General features: G+C 47.8%; 1 protein-coding gene across 1 annotated transcript in view; it reads right to left on the reverse strand.

The window, feature by feature from the left end:
- Nucleotides 1–20,377, reverse strand: part of ikbkb (inhibitor of nuclear factor kappa B kinase subunit beta) — a 97,759-nt gene that overhangs the window by 42,648 nt on the left and 34,734 nt on the right. Inside the window, 3 exon segments of the mRNA XM_078238484.1 lie at nucleotides 849–966; nucleotides 7,733–7,827; nucleotides 16,844–16,960. Of these exon segments, the coding sequence (XP_078094610.1) occupies nucleotides 849–966; nucleotides 7,733–7,827; nucleotides 16,844–16,948 (318 nt within the window). The 5' untranslated portion in view covers nucleotides 16,949–16,960.

Here is a 20,377-nt window from a genome sequence, read left to right on the forward strand (position 1 = left end):
GTCACATAGCAATGAAATCTCTGTGTAAATATTTTCTCCAAACTCCGCAACCCAATGCCATTTCCAAACTGGCACACTCTCAGCAATATCCCTTGATCTACCCATCAGCATGCACATTTTCCACTCTCTCATTTTCCCCGTACTCACCACACTAGGAAAATTAGTACCGGGGAAATTCCACTGGCCCTACCTAACACTGACCCAACCCAAAGCTTCTTTCCTCCGTCTTCTGTCCCATCCGTCTCAATCACAGAAAGGAGACAGAAGTGCGAGGGTGAAGTTAAGAGATGGTGGCAGAAAGAAGGACAGAGTGTAAGGAAAAGGGAGAAGGAAATTGTGAGGAACAGAGGCAGAGAAAGAGGGAAGGAGAGAGGGCGACAGCAAGGAACGGAGAAAGAGAAGGGAGTGATGGAAAGGTGGAAGAGAGAGGGACAGAGAAATAGAGAGAGGAGGAGGGAGAGGGAAAGGAGAGAAAGGGAGAGAAGGAAGGAAGGAAGAAAAGAGTAAGGGGCAGCAAGAGAGGCGAGGAAAGGATGGAAAGAGAGGGAAGAATGAGGAGAGAGGGACAGAGAAAGAGGAGCGAGAGGAGGACTAGAGAGGGAGAGAATGATGGATAGAAAAAGAGAGGGAATGAAGGAGGGAGAGAAAGAGGGATGAGTAAGAAGGGGAGTTAACGAAGGAGTTCGAGGAAGAAAGAAGGATAGAGAAAGATAGGGAAGGAGAAGCATGGGGAGGGGGAGGAAAGAACTGGAACGCACAGACCTGTCACTCTCAGTCAGGGTGACAATGATGAGCATTCGCGGTACTTTTCAAACACAGAGCTGCCCATACTAGATTTCAGCACCAACCTTGCGAAGATCTCCTCCTTCACAATATTCCATTCCCAGCAGGGGCAGGTCGTTGAGGGCAAGTTTCTGCATTCCCTCGGGAACGTCCCGTGCTGCCACGACATTGACGTGGTTCAACCTGGGTAAAATTAAAAAAGGAGTTTAACCCAATCTGCGGGGAGGTCTACAAAATCAAACTCTACAAATCACTCGAGCACCGTGGACAATTCTGGGTCCTGCAGGATGTAGCGGCCTTTGAGAGAGAGGGAGTGCACACAGGAGATTTCCCAAGATATTCCTGGGGGATAAGGAGAGATTGGGAAAGTTAGGACGGTTCTCCTTGGAACAGCGAAGGTTAAGAGGTGACGGAATAGAAGTTTTCAAGATGATGGTAGACTATGTCAGAGAAAGGTTATTTCCTCTGGTGAGTGGATCAATAACCGGAGGCCATAGATTTAAAAACATTGAAAAAAAGATCTAGATGGGGGATGAGAAATGTTTCCCCTCAGAGTTGTCTGGATTCAGAACCCTTAACCTGCAAAGGTGGCGCAAGTTGATTACAGAAATAACTAAATATATTTTGGGCGGCACGATGGCACAGTGGTTAGCACTGCTGCCTCTCAGCGCCAGGGACCCGGGTTCACTTCCGGCCTCAGGTCACTGTCTGTGTCCGGAGTTTGCACATTCTCCTCGTGTCTGCGTGGGTTTCCTCCGGGTGCTCCGGTTTCCTCCCACAGTCCAAAGATGTGCGGGTTAGGTGGATTGGCCGTGCTAAATTGCCCCTTAGTGTCAGAGGGACTAGGACGGGTAAATATGTGGGGTTATCCCTGGGTGGGATTGTTGTCGGTGCAGGCTCGATGGGCCAAATGGCCTCCTTCTGCACTGTAGATTATATATGATATGAAATGTATTTGAACATGAGGAATAACAGGGTTAGAGTCAAAATGCAGGAGATTTGGGATCACTCATGATGGCTTTTTATAGGAGCTAGCAGAGGTCGGACACACGGGTGGCCTCCGATGATTAATTGCAATCCTGCGCTCATAAAGTTTATTTTAATTAGTGTCACAAGTAAGGTTTACATTAACACTGCAATGAAGTTACTACGAAAACCTCCTAGTCACCACACTCCGGTGCCTGATCGGGTACACTGCGGGAGAATTTAGCACAGCCAATGCACCCCAACCAGCACGTCTTTCGGACTCCGGAACCCACGCAGACACGGGGGGAGAACGTGCAGATTCTGCACAGACAGTGACCCAAGCCGGGAATCGAACCCGGGTCCCTGGTGCTGTGAGGCAGCAGCGCTAACCACTGTGCCACCGACCTGCAGAGGGAGCTATTGAATGGCAGCATTGTCAGGTGCAAGGTCGGGATTCTGGTGACTGGAGCCCACCTAGGGAGCCTGAACGTGCTGTCAGAGTGACTGTGTCCCTTTCAATGCAGGAATGCCCTCCATTCCCACATCCTTCAATCCCCGACTTCCTGTCTACCCTGTTCTTAAGTGTTGCCGAGGAGTCTATTTCAATCATAAACACATTTTGCAGTCTTAAAATCCTCTGTGCAAGAACATTTCCCATCCTAAATCTCTTGCATCGAATCTTATTCCTATCTGTTTTGATGTTCTCCAGACAGCATGTGAAACCCCTCTTATATCACCCCACAATCTAACCTCTATTTGCAGTTGCTATTTCCTTTTTGATTGCTTTGAACTATGTTTTCCAATAAATTTATTAATAAAAGTGCAGTTTTAATAACAGTCTAGTATAAACAGGATGCAGCCCATGGTGCTCATTGTTACGAGATGCGAGAAGCACTGGCCAGGAACAAGCTGGGAATCAGGATACACTCAGAGCCGAGGCTTGGGAGCTGAGGTCTCAGGCTTAGGATCTGGAGTTGGGCTGCCAACACTAAAATTGATGTGGAAACAAAGATTTAGCTCTAAGACATTGCGACAAGCAAAACCCAGGGGAAAAAAATCCAACAGGGCCTTACTAATGTGGGTTTCTCGTCCTCAGTTTAACACTTCTGCCCATTCTTTTCTAAAAAAAGTATTGAAGATTTGGAAAAATTGTAGAGGATGCTAAACTGGGATAACCAAGATGCCAGCATTGGACTGGGGTGGGCACAGTAAGAAATCTCACAACATCAGGTTAAAGTCCAACAGGTTTATTTGGAATCATGAGCTTTCGGAGCTGATGAAGGAGCAGCACTCCCAAAGCTCGTAAGAGACTTCTTACTGGGATAACCAACACTGAGGAAGATTGCAACATACTACAGGAAGCCATTGGATAACTTGTGGACTGGATTTGTTGCTAAATTTATTGGTTGTACAAAGACTAGAATACAAAGATTAGAAGACTAAATGGCTAGAATACAAGAGCAGGGTTGTACTTCTGAAGCTGTATAAAGCTCTGGTCAGACCCCATTTGGAGTATTGTGAGCAGTTTTGGGCCCCGTATCTAAGGAAGAATGTACTGGCCTTGGAAAGGGTCCAGAGGAGTTTCACAAGAATGATCCCTGGAATGAAGAGCTTGTCGTATGAGGAACGGTTGAGGACTCTGGGTCTGTACTCGTTGGAGTTTAGAAGGATGAGGGGGGGGATCTTATTGAAACTTACAGGATACTGCGAGGCCTGGATAGAGTGGATGTGAAGAGGATGTTTCCGCTAGTAGGAAAAACTAGAACCAGAGGGCACAACCTCAAGCTAAAGGGACAATCCTTTAAAACAGAGATGAGGAGGAATTTCTTCAGCCAGAGAGTGGCGAATCTGTGGAACTCTTTGCCGCAGAAGGCGGTGGAGGCCAGGTCATTGAGTGTCTTTAAGACAGAGATGGATAGGTTCTTGATTAATAAGGGGATCAGCGGTTATGGGGAATAGGCAGGAGAATGGGAATGAGAAAAATATCAGATTGAATGGTGGTGCAGACCCGATGGGCCGAGTGGTCTAATTCTACTCCTATGCCTTATGGTCTTAAGACATGTAGAAAGTAAGTTGTGAAGAGGACACGCGGAGGCTCCAAAGGGACATAGATAGGTGAGTGAGTGGGCAAGGATTAGGCAAATGGAGAATAATGTGGGAAAGGGTGAAATTGTCCATTTTGCCCAGAAGGATTAAAAAGAAGCCCATTACCAAAATGGTGGAAGATTGCAGAGCTCTGAGGGGCTGAGGAATCTGGGTATCCATAATTCACAAAAAGCTAGTGTGCAGGTACAGCAAGAAATTAAGAAAGCTAATAGAATGTTCATGCAACTCGATAGAAACATTAAGATCCTGAGGGGGTTTTGACATGGTGGATGTGGGGGCAGATGTTTCCTCTTGTCAGAGAATGTAGAACTGGGCGGTTACTGTTTAAAATCAAAAGGTCACCCATTCACGACATAGGTGAGATTCTCTTTTCCTCGGGAGTTGATTTGATTTGATATTGTCACATGGGGGTGGCACGGTAGCACAGGAGACGGCACGGTAGCACAGTGGTTAGCACTGCTGCTTCACAGCTCCAGGGACCTGGGTTCGATTCCTGGCTCGGGTCACTGTCTGTGTGGAGTTTGCACATTCTCCTCGCGTCTGCGTGGGTTTCCTCCGGGTGCTCCGATTTCCTCCCACACTCCAAAGATGTGCGGGTTAGGTTGATTGGCCATGCTAACATTGCCCCTTAGTGTCCTGAAATGCGTAGGTTAGAGGGATTAGCGGGCAAATGTGTCGGGATATGGGGGTAGGGCCTGGGTGGGATTGTGGTCGGGTGCAGACTCGGTGGGCCAGATGGCCTCTTTCTGCACTGTAGGGTTTCTATGATTTCTATGTATTGGGACACAGTGAAAAGTATTGTTTCTTGTGCACTATACAAATAAAACACACTGTTCATAGAGTACATAGGGAGAAGGAAAGGAGAGTGTGCAGAATATAGGGTTGATAGTCATAGAGTCGTAGAATCCCGACAGTGCGGAAGGCGGCCATTTGGCCCATCGAGTCTGCACCAACATCAATCCCACCCAGGTCCTATCCCCGTAACTCCACTTATTTATCCTGCTAGTCCCCCTGGTACTGAGGGTCAATTTATCATGGCCAATCCACCTAGCTCGCACGTTTTTGGAAAGTGGGAGGAAACCGGAGCATCCGGAGGAAACCCACGCAGACACGGGGAGAACATGCAGACAGACACCCAAGGCTGGAATTGAACCCGGGTCCCTGGAGCTGTGAGGCAGCAGTGCTAACCCACTGTGCCACCGTGCCGCCCACAAGTCCTTGAAACTCTCTTCCTCAAAAGGCGATGGGGAGCAGAGTCTTTGGATATTTTTAAGGCAGAATTAGATAGATTCTTGATGAGCAGGGGGATGAAAAGTTATTCGAGGGTGGACAGGAATGTAGAGTTTGGGTTACGATGTTCATACGAATCAGGAAGGGGGGGCGGGGGGCGGGGGGAAGAAAGCAGGTGGCAATGGGAGGTTGGGGAGGGGCACCAATCAAGGTATTTACATTGCCATCTCTGACGCAGGTCCAGCTGCAGTCTAACAGTTGCCCAACCCAACGCTGCACGTGTCTTCGAAACAGTCATCTCCTGCCCCTCGCTGCGTCATCGAGAAGAATTTCAAACAATCCCAATAAGGAAGCGAGGGGATCAGTCGCTTGCAAGCAGAACTGCCGCACGCAGACCCAGAGATGGGAGTCTACACAAGGAAAGAAGATCTAAACAGGCTGTGCTCATTTCTGGCCAGTGTGGTTTGGACATTGTGCAACTTGAAGAATTAATTTCCTGCTTCATGTCTCGAAGACAGTTGTGTTTAGTTTCTATCGCGTGCGGTAAACACCGGAGAGCCAAGCTCAATTCCGAATAGGATTCCTGCTTTGCGTATGGACTACAGATGTGTTGTGATTCTATCTCACCAGGGTAAACAACCCAGATCTGAACACAATTCCAGGCAGGAGTCTGACAGATGGGACACAGTTCAGACCAGAGGGATTCCTACCACCCAGACTGAGCTTCTAAATACATTCACGGGAAAATCACAGTCCAAAGATGTGCGGGTTGGGTGGATTGGCCATGCTAAATTGCCCCTTAGTGTCCAAAGATGTGCAGGTTAGGTGGATTGGCCATGCTAAATTGCCCCTTAGTGTCCAAAGATGTGCAGGTTAGGTGGATTGGCCATGCTAAATTGCCCCTTAGTGTCCAAAGATGTGCAGGTTAGGTGGATTGGCCATGCTAAATTGCCCCTTAGTGTCCAAAGATGTGCAGGTTAGGTGGATTGGCCATGCTAAATTGCCCCTTAGTGTCCAAAGATGTGCAGGTTAGGTGGATTGGCCATGCTAAATTGCCTCTAATGTCCAAAGATGTGCAGGTTAGGTGGATTGGCCATGCTAAATTGCCCCTTAGTGTCAGGGGGGCTAGCTAGGGTAAATGCATGGTGTTATTGAGATAGGGCCTCGGTGGGATAGGGCCTAGATGGGATTGTGGTCGGTGCAGACTCGATGGCCCCCTTCTGCAGTGTAGGATTCTATATCTTTCTATATCTATTAAGTGTGGGGTTTTTTCCCCCCATGTTGCTGGGTAATTTAATGCTGGCACATTATCGGAACAGGTCACACCACAGCTGCTAGTCTAATGTGGGGACATGTATTGTTTTGCAGATTTACTCTGGCATCCCGCCCCTTCCAGAATCTCACTCTCTCCCCCTGGGAAACCAACACAGAGCAAGAGAGATACACCCTCCTCATCAACCAGGCTATCACATTACAGCTTCATCGCTATTTTCACATCAGCGGAAAGGCGTCGCTCAAAGTGTCCTTTATGTCTCACCGTGTTTATCCTGGTGTCCGATCAGATTTTGCTGAGCCCCGTATTCCACACGCACCCTGTCAGTCTGCCTCTCCCTCTTGCTCAATCTTCGCAGCACCTTCCCCTCTCTCTCTCTCGACAGCCCTTGGCTCTTAAGGGTCAGCGGTGGCTCAAGTGGGAAGCATGTTTCACCGTCTCCAGCACCTGAGCACCAAGATCTAGGCTGACACTCCAGTGCAGTGCTGAGGGAGCACTGCACTGTCAGCGGTGCCACCTTCAGGATGAGGTTTTAAAACCAGGGCTTTGCCTGCCCTCTCGGGGGGGGGGGGGGGGGGGGAGGGACATTAAAGATGCAAAGCCACTATTTCAAAGAGGAACAGGGGAGTTATCCTGGGGCAGCAGTTATCCCTCAATCAACAAGACAAAAAAATAAAGGACCACATTTCTATTTGAGGGAGTTTGCCATGCGTACATTGGCTGCTTTGCTTCCTTCAAAAGTACTTAATCAGCCTTAAAGTGCTTTGAGATATTCCAAGAACATGAAAGTTGCGACAGAAACACAAGTCTTTTTTTTTAAACCCAATGGGGTCTTGGTCATCACTCTCGAACACTTGACAGTGGGTGAATTCGACGCAACCTATCTTTATCTTCACTTCGCTTAACGCTCACTCCGATTCAGGGAGGTGGGGAGTCGGAGCCTATCCTGACAGACACAGGACACTGGGCAGGTTACACCCAGGACAGGTGCTAGCCCATCACAGGGCACGCAGGCAATTTACCATGGTCAATCCACCCAACCTGCACGTCTTTGGAGGAAACCGGAGCACCCGGAGGAAACCCACGCAGATGTGGGGAGAACGTGCAGACTCTGTACAGTCACCCAAGGCCGGAATTGAACCCGGGTCCCTGGCGCTGTGAGGCAGCAGTGCTAACCACTGTGCCACCCAACCTGTCTTTTATTCGCCCTCAAATTATTTCCCTCTCACACCATCTCTTCCCCTCTCTCCTAGAAACACAGCAAGCTCTCAGCACTGGGCAGCGGAAACCAAGCAATCCAAGGTACCATCCAGAGGGGCGGACCCCTCGCTACGTGCCAGGCCAAGACTGAGGGTCAGGTCATAGGGCTTTCACCTTTTCATGATCTGAATCTCCAGACACCAGCGTTCTCGGTTCCTCGGGCTCAGCTCCTGTCGACACTGCTTGATGGCGATCTGCTCCCCAGTGTCCTGAAAATAAAAGATCAATAAATACCCAGGTAACAAACACATTAGAAACATCAAAACTAGAAGCAGGCCATTCGAGCCTGTTCCGCCATTTATTTTGATCATGGCTGATCTTCGAATTCAATATCCTGATCCCCCTTCCCCCCCCCATATCCCTCGATCCCTTTAGCCCCAAGAGCCATATCTAATTTCTTCTTGAAATCGCACAATGTTTTGGCCTCAACTACTTTCTGTGGGAGTGAATTCCACACATTCCCCACCCTCTGGGTGAAGAAATTTCTCCTCACCTTAGTTCTAAAAGGTTTACCCCTTATCCTCAAACTATGACCCCTAGTTCTGGACTCCCCCCACCATCGGGAACATTCTTTCTGAATCTACCCTGTCTAACCCTGTAAGAATTTTATACGTTTCCTCGAGATCCTCCCTCACTCTTCTAAACTCCAGTGAATATAATCCTAACCGACTTAGTCTATCCTCATATGACAGACCTGCCATCCCAGGAATCAGCCTGGTAAACCTTCGCTGTACTCCCTCTATAGCAAGGACATCCTTCCTCAGATAAGGAGACCAAAACTGCACACAATACTCCAGGTGTGGCCTCACCAACGCCCTATACAATTGCAGCAAAACATCCCTATTCCTATACTCAAATCCTCTCACTATGAAGGCCAACATACCATTTGCCTTCTTTACTGCCTGCTGTACCTGCTGCTTACTTTCAGCGACTGATGCACGAGGACACCAAGGTCTCGTTGAGTATCCACCTCTCTCAATTCACACCCATTCAAGTAATAATCTGTCTTCCTATTATTGCTACCAAAGTGGATAACCTCACATTTATCCACATTATACTGCAACTGCCATGCAGATACCCACACACTCAGCCTGTCCAAATCACACTGAAGCATCTCCGCATCCTCCTCACAGCTCACCCTCCCTCCCAACTGTGTATCATCTGCACATTTGGAGATAATACATTCAGTTCCCTCTTCCAAATCATTGAAATATAATGTGAACAGTTGGGGTCCAGGCACTGATCGCTGCGGAACCCCACTAGTCACTGACTGCCAATCAGAAAAAGACCCATTTATGACAATACCTGCAAGAATACCAAACTGGCTAAAAGTAAAATAAAGTTTATTTATTAGTCATAAGTAGGCTTATGTTAACACTGCAATGAAGTTACTGTGATAATCCCCTAGTCACCACACTCCAGTGCCTGTCCGGGGACATTGAGGGAGAACTTAGCACGGCCAATTCACCTAACCTGCACATCTTTGGACTGTGGGAGGAAACCGGAGCACCCGGAGGAAACCCACGTAGACATGGGGAGAATGTGCAAACTCCACGCAGTGATCCAAGCCGGGAATCGAACCTGGGTCCCTGGCGCTGTGAGGCAGTAGTGCTAACCGCTGTGCTACCGTGCCGTCCTATGGTACAGGCAGTGTGCGTGCGCGTTTCTTTCAGAGTGGAATAAAGTTTCCCAGGGTGAGTACAAGAACCACCACTCTTTTTGACAGGTAATATTGACATGGACTTGGGTGTAGAGAGCATAATTTCAAAGTTTGCAGGTGATATGCAGCTTGGAAATGTAGTTGGTGGTGGGGAGTTTAGAAATAGACTTCGGGAGGACATTGACTGACTGGCAAAACGAGTAGGCAGGTGGCGGATGACATTATTCCAGAGAAATGTGATGATAGGCATTGGTAGGAATAAAGAGAGGCAATGTGGGCTGAATGGAACAGAGAGACCTGGGGATGCAAGTACATGAATTTTTGCAGGTAGCAGGCAGGACAAGTGCCTGTTTGCAAAAACATTTGGGGTGCTTGACTTGATCAGTAGGAGACAAAGGGCAGGACTTATGTCAGTCCAGAGAGGTTGCGGGGGGGGGGCGGGGGGGCACCCAAAATCCCACCCCCCCACCCCCGAAACTATCTGTGACTTTACATTAAGGCAGGCAAAGCCAATTATTGACCACTAGGGCTGCACGGTGACACAGTGGTTAGCACTGCTGCCTCACAGCGCCAGGGACCCGGGTTCAATTCCCGGCTTGGGTCACTGTCTGTGCGGAGTTTGCACATTCTCCCTGTGTCTGCGTGGGTTTCCTCCGGATACTCCGGTTTCCTCCCACATTCTGAAAGACGTGCTGGCTAAGTGTATTGACCCGAACAGGCACCGGAATGTGGCAACTCGGGGAATTTCACAGTAACTTCATTGCAGTGTTGATATAAGCCTTACTTGTGACTAATAAACAAACATTAAACTCAACTTTCATGGTTGGTGTGGGATGGGGAAGGGGGGGGGGAATGGAAGAGGGATTCATGGTCCGAGGGGGGGATGGGAGGAGCCCAACAGATCATCCTGCTCGGGGCCTGGGGAGGGAAAAAGGCTGCGTCCCACAAGGCTCTTCTTTCCATATTGGGTGCCGCACCCTCCCCCTCAAAGTCTGCCACCCACTTCCCCCTTCCCCCCCCACTCCACTTGTCCTCTCCATCAGGACCCACACCCCATCTTCTTGGGTATCACCTCTCCTTCCCATTGAGAATCACCCCCACCCTCCCCCTCCAACACTTATACCCAGTCCTGACTCCAGGACTTGGAATCTGGGAACCGCACTCTTGGCCACTGCCGCCTCTGGCATGGCTGGATGGTAGAACTGCCAGCCAATCAGATTGGTCAGCAATTCTTGGAGGTGGGACTTAATCCCCAAGTGAGGAGTGGAAGTCCTGCCTCCGGCCAACTAACATTCCACGGAGAGTTAAGTAACTGCAAAGCTGGCATGGTAGCACAGTGGTTAGCACTGCTGCTTCACGGTAGCACAGTGGTTAGCACTGCTGCTTCACAGCTCCAGGGACCTGGGTTCGATTCCCGGCTTGGGTCACTGTCTGTGTGGAGTTTGCACATTCTCCTTGTGTCTGCATGGGTTTCCTCCAGGTGCTCCGGTTTCCTCCCACACTCCAAAGATGTGCGGGTTAGGTTGATTGGCCATGCTAAAAATTTGCCCTTAGCGTCCCGAGATGCGTAGGTTAGAGGGATTAGTGGGTAAAATATGTAGGAATATGGGGGTTGGGATTGTGGTCGGTGCAGACTCGATGGGCCGAATGGCCTCTTTCTGTACTGTAGGGTTTCTATGAGTCTAATGGGGATGTGTTCTCCGTCAACTATCCAAGTCTCAGGGCAGGAAAACCTAGCATCTGAAAAGTCCTGCCCATAAGAGTACATCTTTGCAGTGTTAATGTCAGCCTACTTGTGACACTAATAAAAAAATTAATGAAACCCAGGAAATTCTGGTAAACCTTTATCAAACACGAGTTAGGCCCCTGTCGGAGTGTAGTGTCTCATTCTGCACATCAGGCTGTAGGAAGGATAGAAACATAGAAACTAGAAGCAGGAGGAGGCCATTCAGCCCTTCGTGCCTGCTCCACCATTCATTTTGATCATGACTGATCATCAAATTCAACGTCAAGCTTGTCAAGGCTTTGGAGAGAGCAGCTGGACCGGAACGCGACCCACGATGAAATGGTGAGAGGGACAGGAGGAGGTGGGATTTTTCTCCTTCAGAGCAGGAGAAGTTTAAGAGGTGTTTTGATTGAGATACCGAAAATCATGCTCGATTTTGATAGCATAAGTAAGCAGGCATTGTTTCCAGTGATAAGGGAGGACGCAGATATAAAATAATTGGCAAAAGAACCAGTGGGCAAAACGAGGAAACGATCTGGAATGCGCTGCCCGAGAGGTTCCAACATTCAGAAAAGAATTAGAAAAATATTTAAACAGCAAGAATTTACAGGGCTTTGCAGAGCGGGATCAGCCGGAAAGCACCGCTGAAAGAGCTGGCAGAGATGTGATATACAATACTGTATTATTCTATGATTCTATCATTCTGAAGGATCTGGTTCTCAGAGTTTCCCGCACAATGCTTCTTCCTTATCCAATTTCCTAGAATTATTCATAAGGAGTTGCTCCAAGTGGTGCTGCTTGCGATGGCGGGGTGGGTAGGGGGTGTTAGCTGAGCTGGGGGGAGGGAGGGGGAGAAAATATATATATATATTTTTTTAAAATTGGGGCTCGTGACACCCATCACACCAGGCAAGCTGTGCCCCCCACCATCTTTCCGTCCACAATGTTGTTATAAAGTGGAGTTTGATCCCCCCTCTGAGAACTACCGAAATACCCTAAGAGGAGTACCTCACCTTATAATCTGTAAAAGGTGTGTGTGAAGTGGTGCGACCTGCTCTTCAGCGACTCCTAGTGGTTAAATCAAAATAACTCCGACACCCACTAAAATCAACAGGTAACAATTTATTTATCTAACTAACAGCGAGCAAATTAACTAAACTATTAACAAACCGAATAAATCCCTTCTCACTATTAACTATTCCCGAATAAAACAAGATTCTAATGGTGTGCTGTTCAAATAAATACAAATCTCACTCATTAACAAGATAGAATTTAGTCACTCTCGAAATTACAACCAGGTTTTGTGTCTTCCGGAATATTCTGAGCCTTCTCTGTTGTTTCTTCTGTCTGGAACTTCTTTCTTCTTTGGTACCTTTTGATGCGCGACAATCAAGCACGTGGAACCAAGGCTTCGATATTGAAGGCTTTTATTGTGTAACAATGGAACTACTAACACGAATACACCAGTTCAGACTGAAGGGGTCCTGCCGGAGCAGAGGGTCTTATACCTCGCCACCGGAGGCGGGGCCCCACTGGGATGTGCCATGATAACACTTATAACAGGTAAACACCCTAACCGAACAACATTGTACAACCCCCACAGTAACAACACCCTAGCCCAACAGTAACATAATAACAACCCCCAGTGGTAACCAACGATGGTTCACCACACCTTTACTATCTAAATGGTGCTTTCTCTAGGACATAGATGAAGCTATGAGAGCCAGTGAGAGAGAGCTGAGAGCTATTAGCTCTGGCAGGTGGCAGTTACTCTCCTTTCTTTGCCCCCATCTTTTATACCCGTGATGATGTATCAATAGGATTGGTCCTTGGTCGTCAAAACCATCAGATTTAAATTTAATAGGTTTTTGGTATCTAAGTGCCTGATTCAAATTGATTGGCTAAATTCAAAAGCCTGTTGCCTTAGTAAAAACTGCAGCTTTGCCTTTCGATATAAATGTTTCAGTTTGGGTACTCTATGTACTTGCATTTTAACTCTCTAAGCACAGAAAAAGCACCATCCTTTAACGGGACCACATAATGCTTTCCCCCACTAGCATTTTACAATTTTGCAAAGATCAAATTCTAACATCCGACCTCCCAATCTACAATCACTCTACCTAACGTCGCAACACTGTCCCACCGGGAGAGTTTGCATTTCGAGGTTATGCCCACGATAAAGTAAAGTTTATTTATTAGTCACAAGTAGATTTACATTTACTGTGAAAAACACAGACACGGGGGAGAACGTGCAGACTCCACACAGACAGTGACCCAAGGCTGGGAATCAAACCCGGGTCCCTGGCGCTGTGAAGCAGCAGTACTAACCACTGTGCCACCGTGCCGCCCTAATTAGATGCCCACCCAACGTCCCCTGGGGAGGGGAGACTGAGGTACTGTTTTAAGCTTCGTAAAGCAACTGTCGCCCGCCCCTACAGGCTGGAGAAGAGCAACTAAGGAAGGTCTGGGAAGCAAGAGGACATCATTCACCCCAGCTTAGGGTGGGCAGATCAAATCATAGATTTAGAAGAGGGTGACAACATCAGGAGCAGGAACCCTGGCAGACACAATGTTCTCACGTACTGCCCCACCAATACCACTGAAGGATCTATAGCCTGGGTATTCACAGAGCTAGCCGAGTATCAAAAACAGACTATTGAACTAATGCCAGTCAGTTCAATGTTTTTTTTATAAAATTCAGTTGCTTATTTGACACACATAACCCCCCTTTTCCACCCAATGTCCAGTTTCTTAAGAAGGTACACAACCAATCTATGCACATCCTGTTCCTGTTTACCTAATACTCTACACTTTCACAATAAGGGGACATCCTATTCAGTTTATTCCAAAGGATTCGGACCACAGGTTGACAGCGCCAAGTAAGCATGCCTGTAACTTCACCAGGGAACAAGGATAGCCTCTCTGCTCCTTCACCAGCCTCCGCTACTCAATCTCAAATGGCACTGGCGCACTCTGGAAGGGGGCGTGGGATGGTCGGGGAATGGCAGAGCTGGACTCAGTTCCGAAGCCCTTAAGGGCCAAAAGCAAATAATTTCACCGGGTCAGCTCAGCGTCAGCCGGTGGCTCAGTGGGTAGCGCTCTTGCCTCGGGGACAGAAGGTCATGGATCTGCGCGCAAAATCTAGGTTGGCGCAGTGCATTGCTGAGGGGGTGCCGCACTGTTGGAGGAGCAGTACCGAGGGAGTCCTACAAATGTCAGAGCAGCAGGACTAAGGGAGCACTGCATTATCAGAGGTTTACATCAGTGTTGAGGGAATGCAGCATTGTTGGAGTGGCAATACTGAAGGAGTGCTGTGCTGTTGGAGGGTCAGTGCTGAGCTGAACTACCAGGGGGAGGGGCTTGGTCGGCCATGAGCCCTTTTCTCAACCTTGACTTTATGTTTTTTTTTATTCACGGACATGGGCGTCGCTAGCTGGCCAGCATTTATTGCCCATTCCTCTTGTTCACAGGGTTAGTTAAATGTCAACCACATTTCTGTGGCTCTTGAGTCACATGTAGGCCAGACCAGGTAAGGATGGCAGATTTCCTTCCCTAAAGGACATTAGTGAACCCGATGGGTTTCTCCGACAATCGGCAATGGTTTCATGGTCATCAGTCGATCCTTAATTCCATTTTTTTTAAAAATTGAATTCAAATTCCACCATCTGCCGTGGCGGGATTCGTACCTGGGTCACCAGAATATTGGCTGAGCTTCTGGACTAATATCCAAGTGATAATACCACTAGGCCATCACCTCCCCAAATGGACTCCTTCTACACCATAACAAGTCTACTGGCAGGAGCCAGTGGCACTGCATGTCAATACCAAATCACTACACTGCAAATACCAAGCATCTTAAAGCTCCCCCTCACTAATACCCATGCAGTAGATGCTCACAACTCACCACTGAACAATCAAGTCTCCACATATCGCCTAACCAAAAATATCAAGCCAAACACAAAGCGGTAACTTAAGTGGGCTGAAGGGGTACTTGTGGACTTGCTACACGGCTTCTGATTGCTAGCTATAATGCAGTGACGTTGATTTGATGTTCTTTAGGGAAGGCACTCACTGCACTGGATCCTCATCTTTATTAACATCATTCACGGGAAGGCCGGCACATTCCCTTAAGATATGATGGTGAGCCACCATCTTCACAACTGAGTGGCATGCTCGGCCATATCAGAGAGCAGTGAAGAGTCAACCACATTGCTGTGGGTGCAGAGTCACATGTAGGTCAGCCCAGGCAAGGATGGCAGATTTCCTTCCTTAAAAAGGGCAGAAGTAGACCAGATGGGCGTTGATGGCAATCCAGCAGTTTCACGATCACCATTATAGATACTGAAACCAAAAGAGGAAATGCTGGAAAATCTCAGCAGGTCTGACAGCATCTGTGAGGGGAGAAAAGAGCTGACGTTTCGAGTCCAGGTGAGCCCTTTGTCAAAGCTAAAAGGCACAGAAAGTGGGTGATATTTATACTGCAGGGCGTGGGAATGAAGGATGAGCCATCGCCACAAAAACAAGGGGGAAGGCTGCTAATGGCAGCCCGTAGAGAGAATAGAAGGCGTGAATGGCCACCATTACAGATACTGGTTTTTTATTCCAGATTTACTTAATTTTTTTATTCATTCGTGGGACATGGGCGTCGCTGGCTGGGCCAGCATTTATTGCCCATCCCTAGTTGCCAGAGGACAGTTGAGAGTCAACCACATTGCTGTGGCTCTGGAGTCACGTGTAGGCCAGACTGGGTAAGGACGGCAAATTTCCTTCCCTAAAGGACATTAGTGAACCAGATGGGTTTTTCCGACAATGGTTTCATGGTCATCAGTAGATTCTTAATTGAATTCAAATTCCACCATCTGCCGTGGCGGGATTCGAACCCGGGTCGCCAGAACATTAGCTGAGTTTTTGGATTCATAGTCTAGCGATAATGCCAGTAGGCCATCGCCTCCGCATGAATTTTAAATTCATTGAATTTAAATTCCCTCGCTGCCTTGGTAGGAGTTAAATGTCTTGGGATTGTTAGCCCAAACCTTTGGATTACTCGCCTCGTAAAATAATCCCTCTGCTCTCATTCCCAAACTGGGTGGCAAACTGCTTATAAGACCTTTACACCATGGAATGAAAATCAGGAGGCTTTCACTCCACCAGATCAGCCACCAAGCCATGACGGTGAAAACCGATTAGAATCCATTGCCTCTATTCCATCACCATTGCTGAATTAATTGAATACTTCATTCATTCCAAGCAGGAGTGGATAAGTGTTGGAGCAAGGTAGAACTCTGATGGAACATCCAGTGAAATTCGAAAGCGATAGAAAAAGAGTGAGAACTGACAACTTCCCTGTCCCCAATAAGACCATAAGACATAGGAGCAGAATTAGGCCACTCGGCCCATCGGGTCTGCTCCGCTATTCAATCATGGCTGATATTTTTCTCATCCTCATTCTCCTGCCTTTTTCCCATAACCCCTGATCCTCTTATCAATCAAGAACCTATCTATCTCTGTCTTAAAGACACTCAATGACCTGGCCTCCATAGCCTTCTGCGGCAAAAAGTTCCATAGATTCACCACTCTCTCGCTGAAGAAATTCCTCCTCATCTCTGTTTTAAAGGATCGCCCCTTTAGCCTGAGGTTGTGCCCTCTGGTTCTAGTTTTTCCTGCTAGTGGAAACATCCTCTCCACGTCCACTCTATCCAGGTCTCGCAACATCCTGTAAGTTTCAATAAGATCCCCCCCCTCATCCTTCTAAACTCCAACGAGTACAGACCCAGAGTCCTCAACTGTTCTTCTAATCTAATGCCATCACCAGAGCAGATCAGAAGTTGACAGACCCTACCTTGTTGGTCCAGCGGTTGACATTTCCAAAACCTCCTGTGCCCAGGCGTTCCTTCATCTCCCATGTTCCGCAGGTCAGGTTCTGTGTGGAGGGTGGTCGACTCATCCTTGCTCACGTCTAAAGACAAAGGAGAATGGTCAAACTTTCATTGACAATACAAACATTGACCAGAAACTCAACTGGACTCACCACATAAACACAGTGGCTACAAGAGCAGGTCAGAGGCTGGGAATATTGTGGCGAATAACTCACCTCCTGACTCCCCAAAGCCTATCCACCATCTACAAGGCACAAGTCAGGAGTGTGATGGAACACTCCCCACTTGCCTGGATGGGTGCAGCTCCAACAACACTCAAGAAGCTCGACACCATCCAGGACAAAGCAGCCCCGCTTGATTGGCACCCCATCCACAAACATTCACTCTCTCCACCACCGACGCTCAGTAGCAGCAGTGTGTACCATCTACAAGATGCAATACAGCAATTCACCAAAGATCCTTAGACAGCACCTTCCAAACCCACGACCTCTACCATCTCGAAGGACAAGAGCAGCAGATACATGGGGACGCCACCACCTACAAGTCCCCCTCTGAGCCACTCACCGTCCTGACTTGGAAATATATCATCATTCCTTCGCAGTCACTGGGTCAAAATCCTAGGATTAACTCCCTAACGGCATTGTGGGTCAACCCACAGCACATGGACTGTAGCGATTCAAGAAGGCAGCTCATCACTTTCTCAAGAGCAACTAGGGATGGGCAATAAATGCTGGCCAGCCAGCGACGCCCATGTCCCACGAACGAATTTTTAAAAAATCAGGATCTCTCATGACCACAGAGACACACTCCTGCTTGTCTTCCAGTCTCTATAGAAGGGTGAGGATGGTAAGTGAGTGGGATTTTCTCCTGATGGAAGGAAGTCTCTCACAGACACCCTTCCACAAGTAACTATTTGCACATTCTAATGCTGCGTGCCATGCAATGGCACCACGTCTGTCATTCAGTGGTTGCAGGGACCAGTCGGTGCCAGCCACTTAATATCTTGTGCTGGCTTCAGATCACCATTAGCTCACAGACCACAGCAACTTTTTGGCATCGCTTTGCTTAGGTTTCGTTCATTAAACAGATTGGTTGTGACTAATAGAATCAATATGATCCAACACGGACCTATCCCCACTTTTACCCTGGTGAGAAAATGCTATGCAGATGTTACATGGTCACCCCTTTCCCTTACACACTACAGTCTTTTCCTGCCTTCGCTATAAAGTCTGGTGTACATCCCTCGCCTATTCCCGTAGGGAATTGCTCACTCATCCACGTCCTTCCTCCACTCCAGTAAAGAGGCGATAACTCAAGCCTGCTTTTCCTCCACACTCATAGTCAACCTGTCAATGTTTAAGGAGTCCCACTGTCCTGTCCTTTCCTGTGTAAGGGCAAAGGACGAAGAGTCATAGTGCGGAACTTCAAGAAGAATGAAGACTCGAGGCACAGTGGTTAGCACTGCTGCTTCACTGCACCAGGAACCCAGGTTCAGTACCAGCCTTGGGTGTTTGAATGTGTGGAGTCTGCACATTCTCCCCGTGTCTACGTGGGTTTCATCCGGGTGTTCCGATTTCCTCCCACAGTCCAAAGACGTGCAGGGTGGGTGGATTGGGTATGCTAAATTCTCCCTGAGTGTCAGGGGGGACTAGCTAGGGTAAATACATGGGGTTACATGGATAGGGCCTGGGTGGGATTGTTGTCGGTGCAGACTCGATGGGCCGAACGGCTTCCATCTGCGCTGTACATATTGCATGATTCAATTATTGTTTTATTCATTCTTGGAAGGTGGGGCATGACGGCCCATTGCCCCAGCAAGCTGTTGCTAGGCTTCCCAAATGCTGGGTTGAAAATTCTTGAATGAGTAGCCCTGGATAATGACAGTGCATGGCCAAGTCTGGGTGGCGTGATTAGTACCTGCTTCATCCTCTGATATAGGATGGGATTCTACGCCTCTCAGTGCTGTTGGAATATTGGCGAATAACTCAAGGGAGCATGAAAGATTTAAAACACAGAGCTTTAGTTACAGGTGTCTCTTCTAGAAATCATAGAAATCATAGAAACCCTACAGTGCAGAAGGGGGCCATTCGGCCCATCGAGTCTGCACCGACCACAATCCCACCCAGGCCCTATCCCCACATATTTCTCTTACATGGCTGTTTTCTTTGCCTGTTTCCCCACACTAGAAACCTATGACGCCGCTTCTGGTGAACACCTGAACACATTAATACAGCAGAGCTCAATAAGCCATTAAGAATTAATACAAATTCATAACATTCCATTCCCACCAAAATCAATGGTGTTTTGAACGACTTGCTGTATTTTCTGACCCTACACCCACCCCCATCTTTTCCTTGATATTTAATGATAGTCATTTAATCAGATTTACTAGATCTGTATGAAACTTACAGGATACTGCAAGGCCTGGATAGAATGGAATTGGAGAGGATGTTTCCACTAGTAGGAAAAACTAGAACCAGAGGGCACAACCTCAGGCTGAAGGGACGATGCTTTAAAACAGAGATGAGGAGGAATTTCTTCTGCCAGAGAGTGGTGAATCTGTGGAACTCTTTGCCGCAGAAGGCTGTGGAGGCCGGGTCATTGAGTGTCTTTAAGGCAGAGATAGATAGGTTCTTGGTTAATTAGGGGATCAGGGGTTATGGGGAAAAGGCAGGAGAATGGGGATGAGAAAAATATCAGTCATGATTGAATGGCGGAGCAGATTTGATGGGCCGAGTGGCCTAATTCTGCTCCTATGTCTTATGGTCTTATCTGCAAGTTTATACATTCCTCTGTTAATACCTTCAGCCAGAATATTAATAAAAATCCTTCTATGTATCTGTAATACAAGAAATTCAAGGGGCGAATTCATTGGGAGATGGTGGCTGAGTGGAAATGTCCCTGGACTGGTAGGGTGGCACAGTGGGTTAGCACTGCTGCCTCACGGCGCCAGGGACCCGGGTTCGATTCCCGGCTTGGGTCACTGTCCGTGCGGAGTCTGCGCATTCTCCCCATTTCCGCGTGGGTTTCCTCCGGGTGCTCCGGTTTCCTCCCACAGTCCAAAAGACGTGCTGGTTAGGGTGCTAAATTCTCCCTCAGTGTAACCCGAACAGGCACCGAAGTGTGGGATTTTCACAGTAACTTCATTGCAGCGTTAACGTAAGCTTTACATGTGACTAATAAATAAACTTTACTTTGGTCAGCTTTGACTGCCGCTGATTGTTTTAGATTGTCACATGGCTATCATGGACAATTCAGATCTGCAGAACAATACAAAGAGGAACCATTTTATTTTCCAGTTTCTTTTCCTTTGTTTCCCAAACTTTTTTAGCATTCTTTATTCTTTTTGTAAAGCAATTCACCTCTGTGACCCTATCCTGACCCACACAATCTCTTTATTCTGCCTAACCATTCCATCTGCCACACAGAAGCCTTGACCTCCTAACCAACCAGTCCACTGACCTATCCAGTCCCCTCTTCCTCTCATACAGTTGCAC

The sequence above is a fragment of the Mustelus asterias genome, chromosome 22 (genome assembly GCF_964213995.1).
Source record: "Mustelus asterias chromosome 22, sMusAst1.hap1.1, whole genome shotgun sequence".
Classification (NCBI taxonomy): domain Eukaryota; kingdom Metazoa; phylum Chordata; class Chondrichthyes; order Carcharhiniformes; family Triakidae; genus Mustelus; species Mustelus asterias.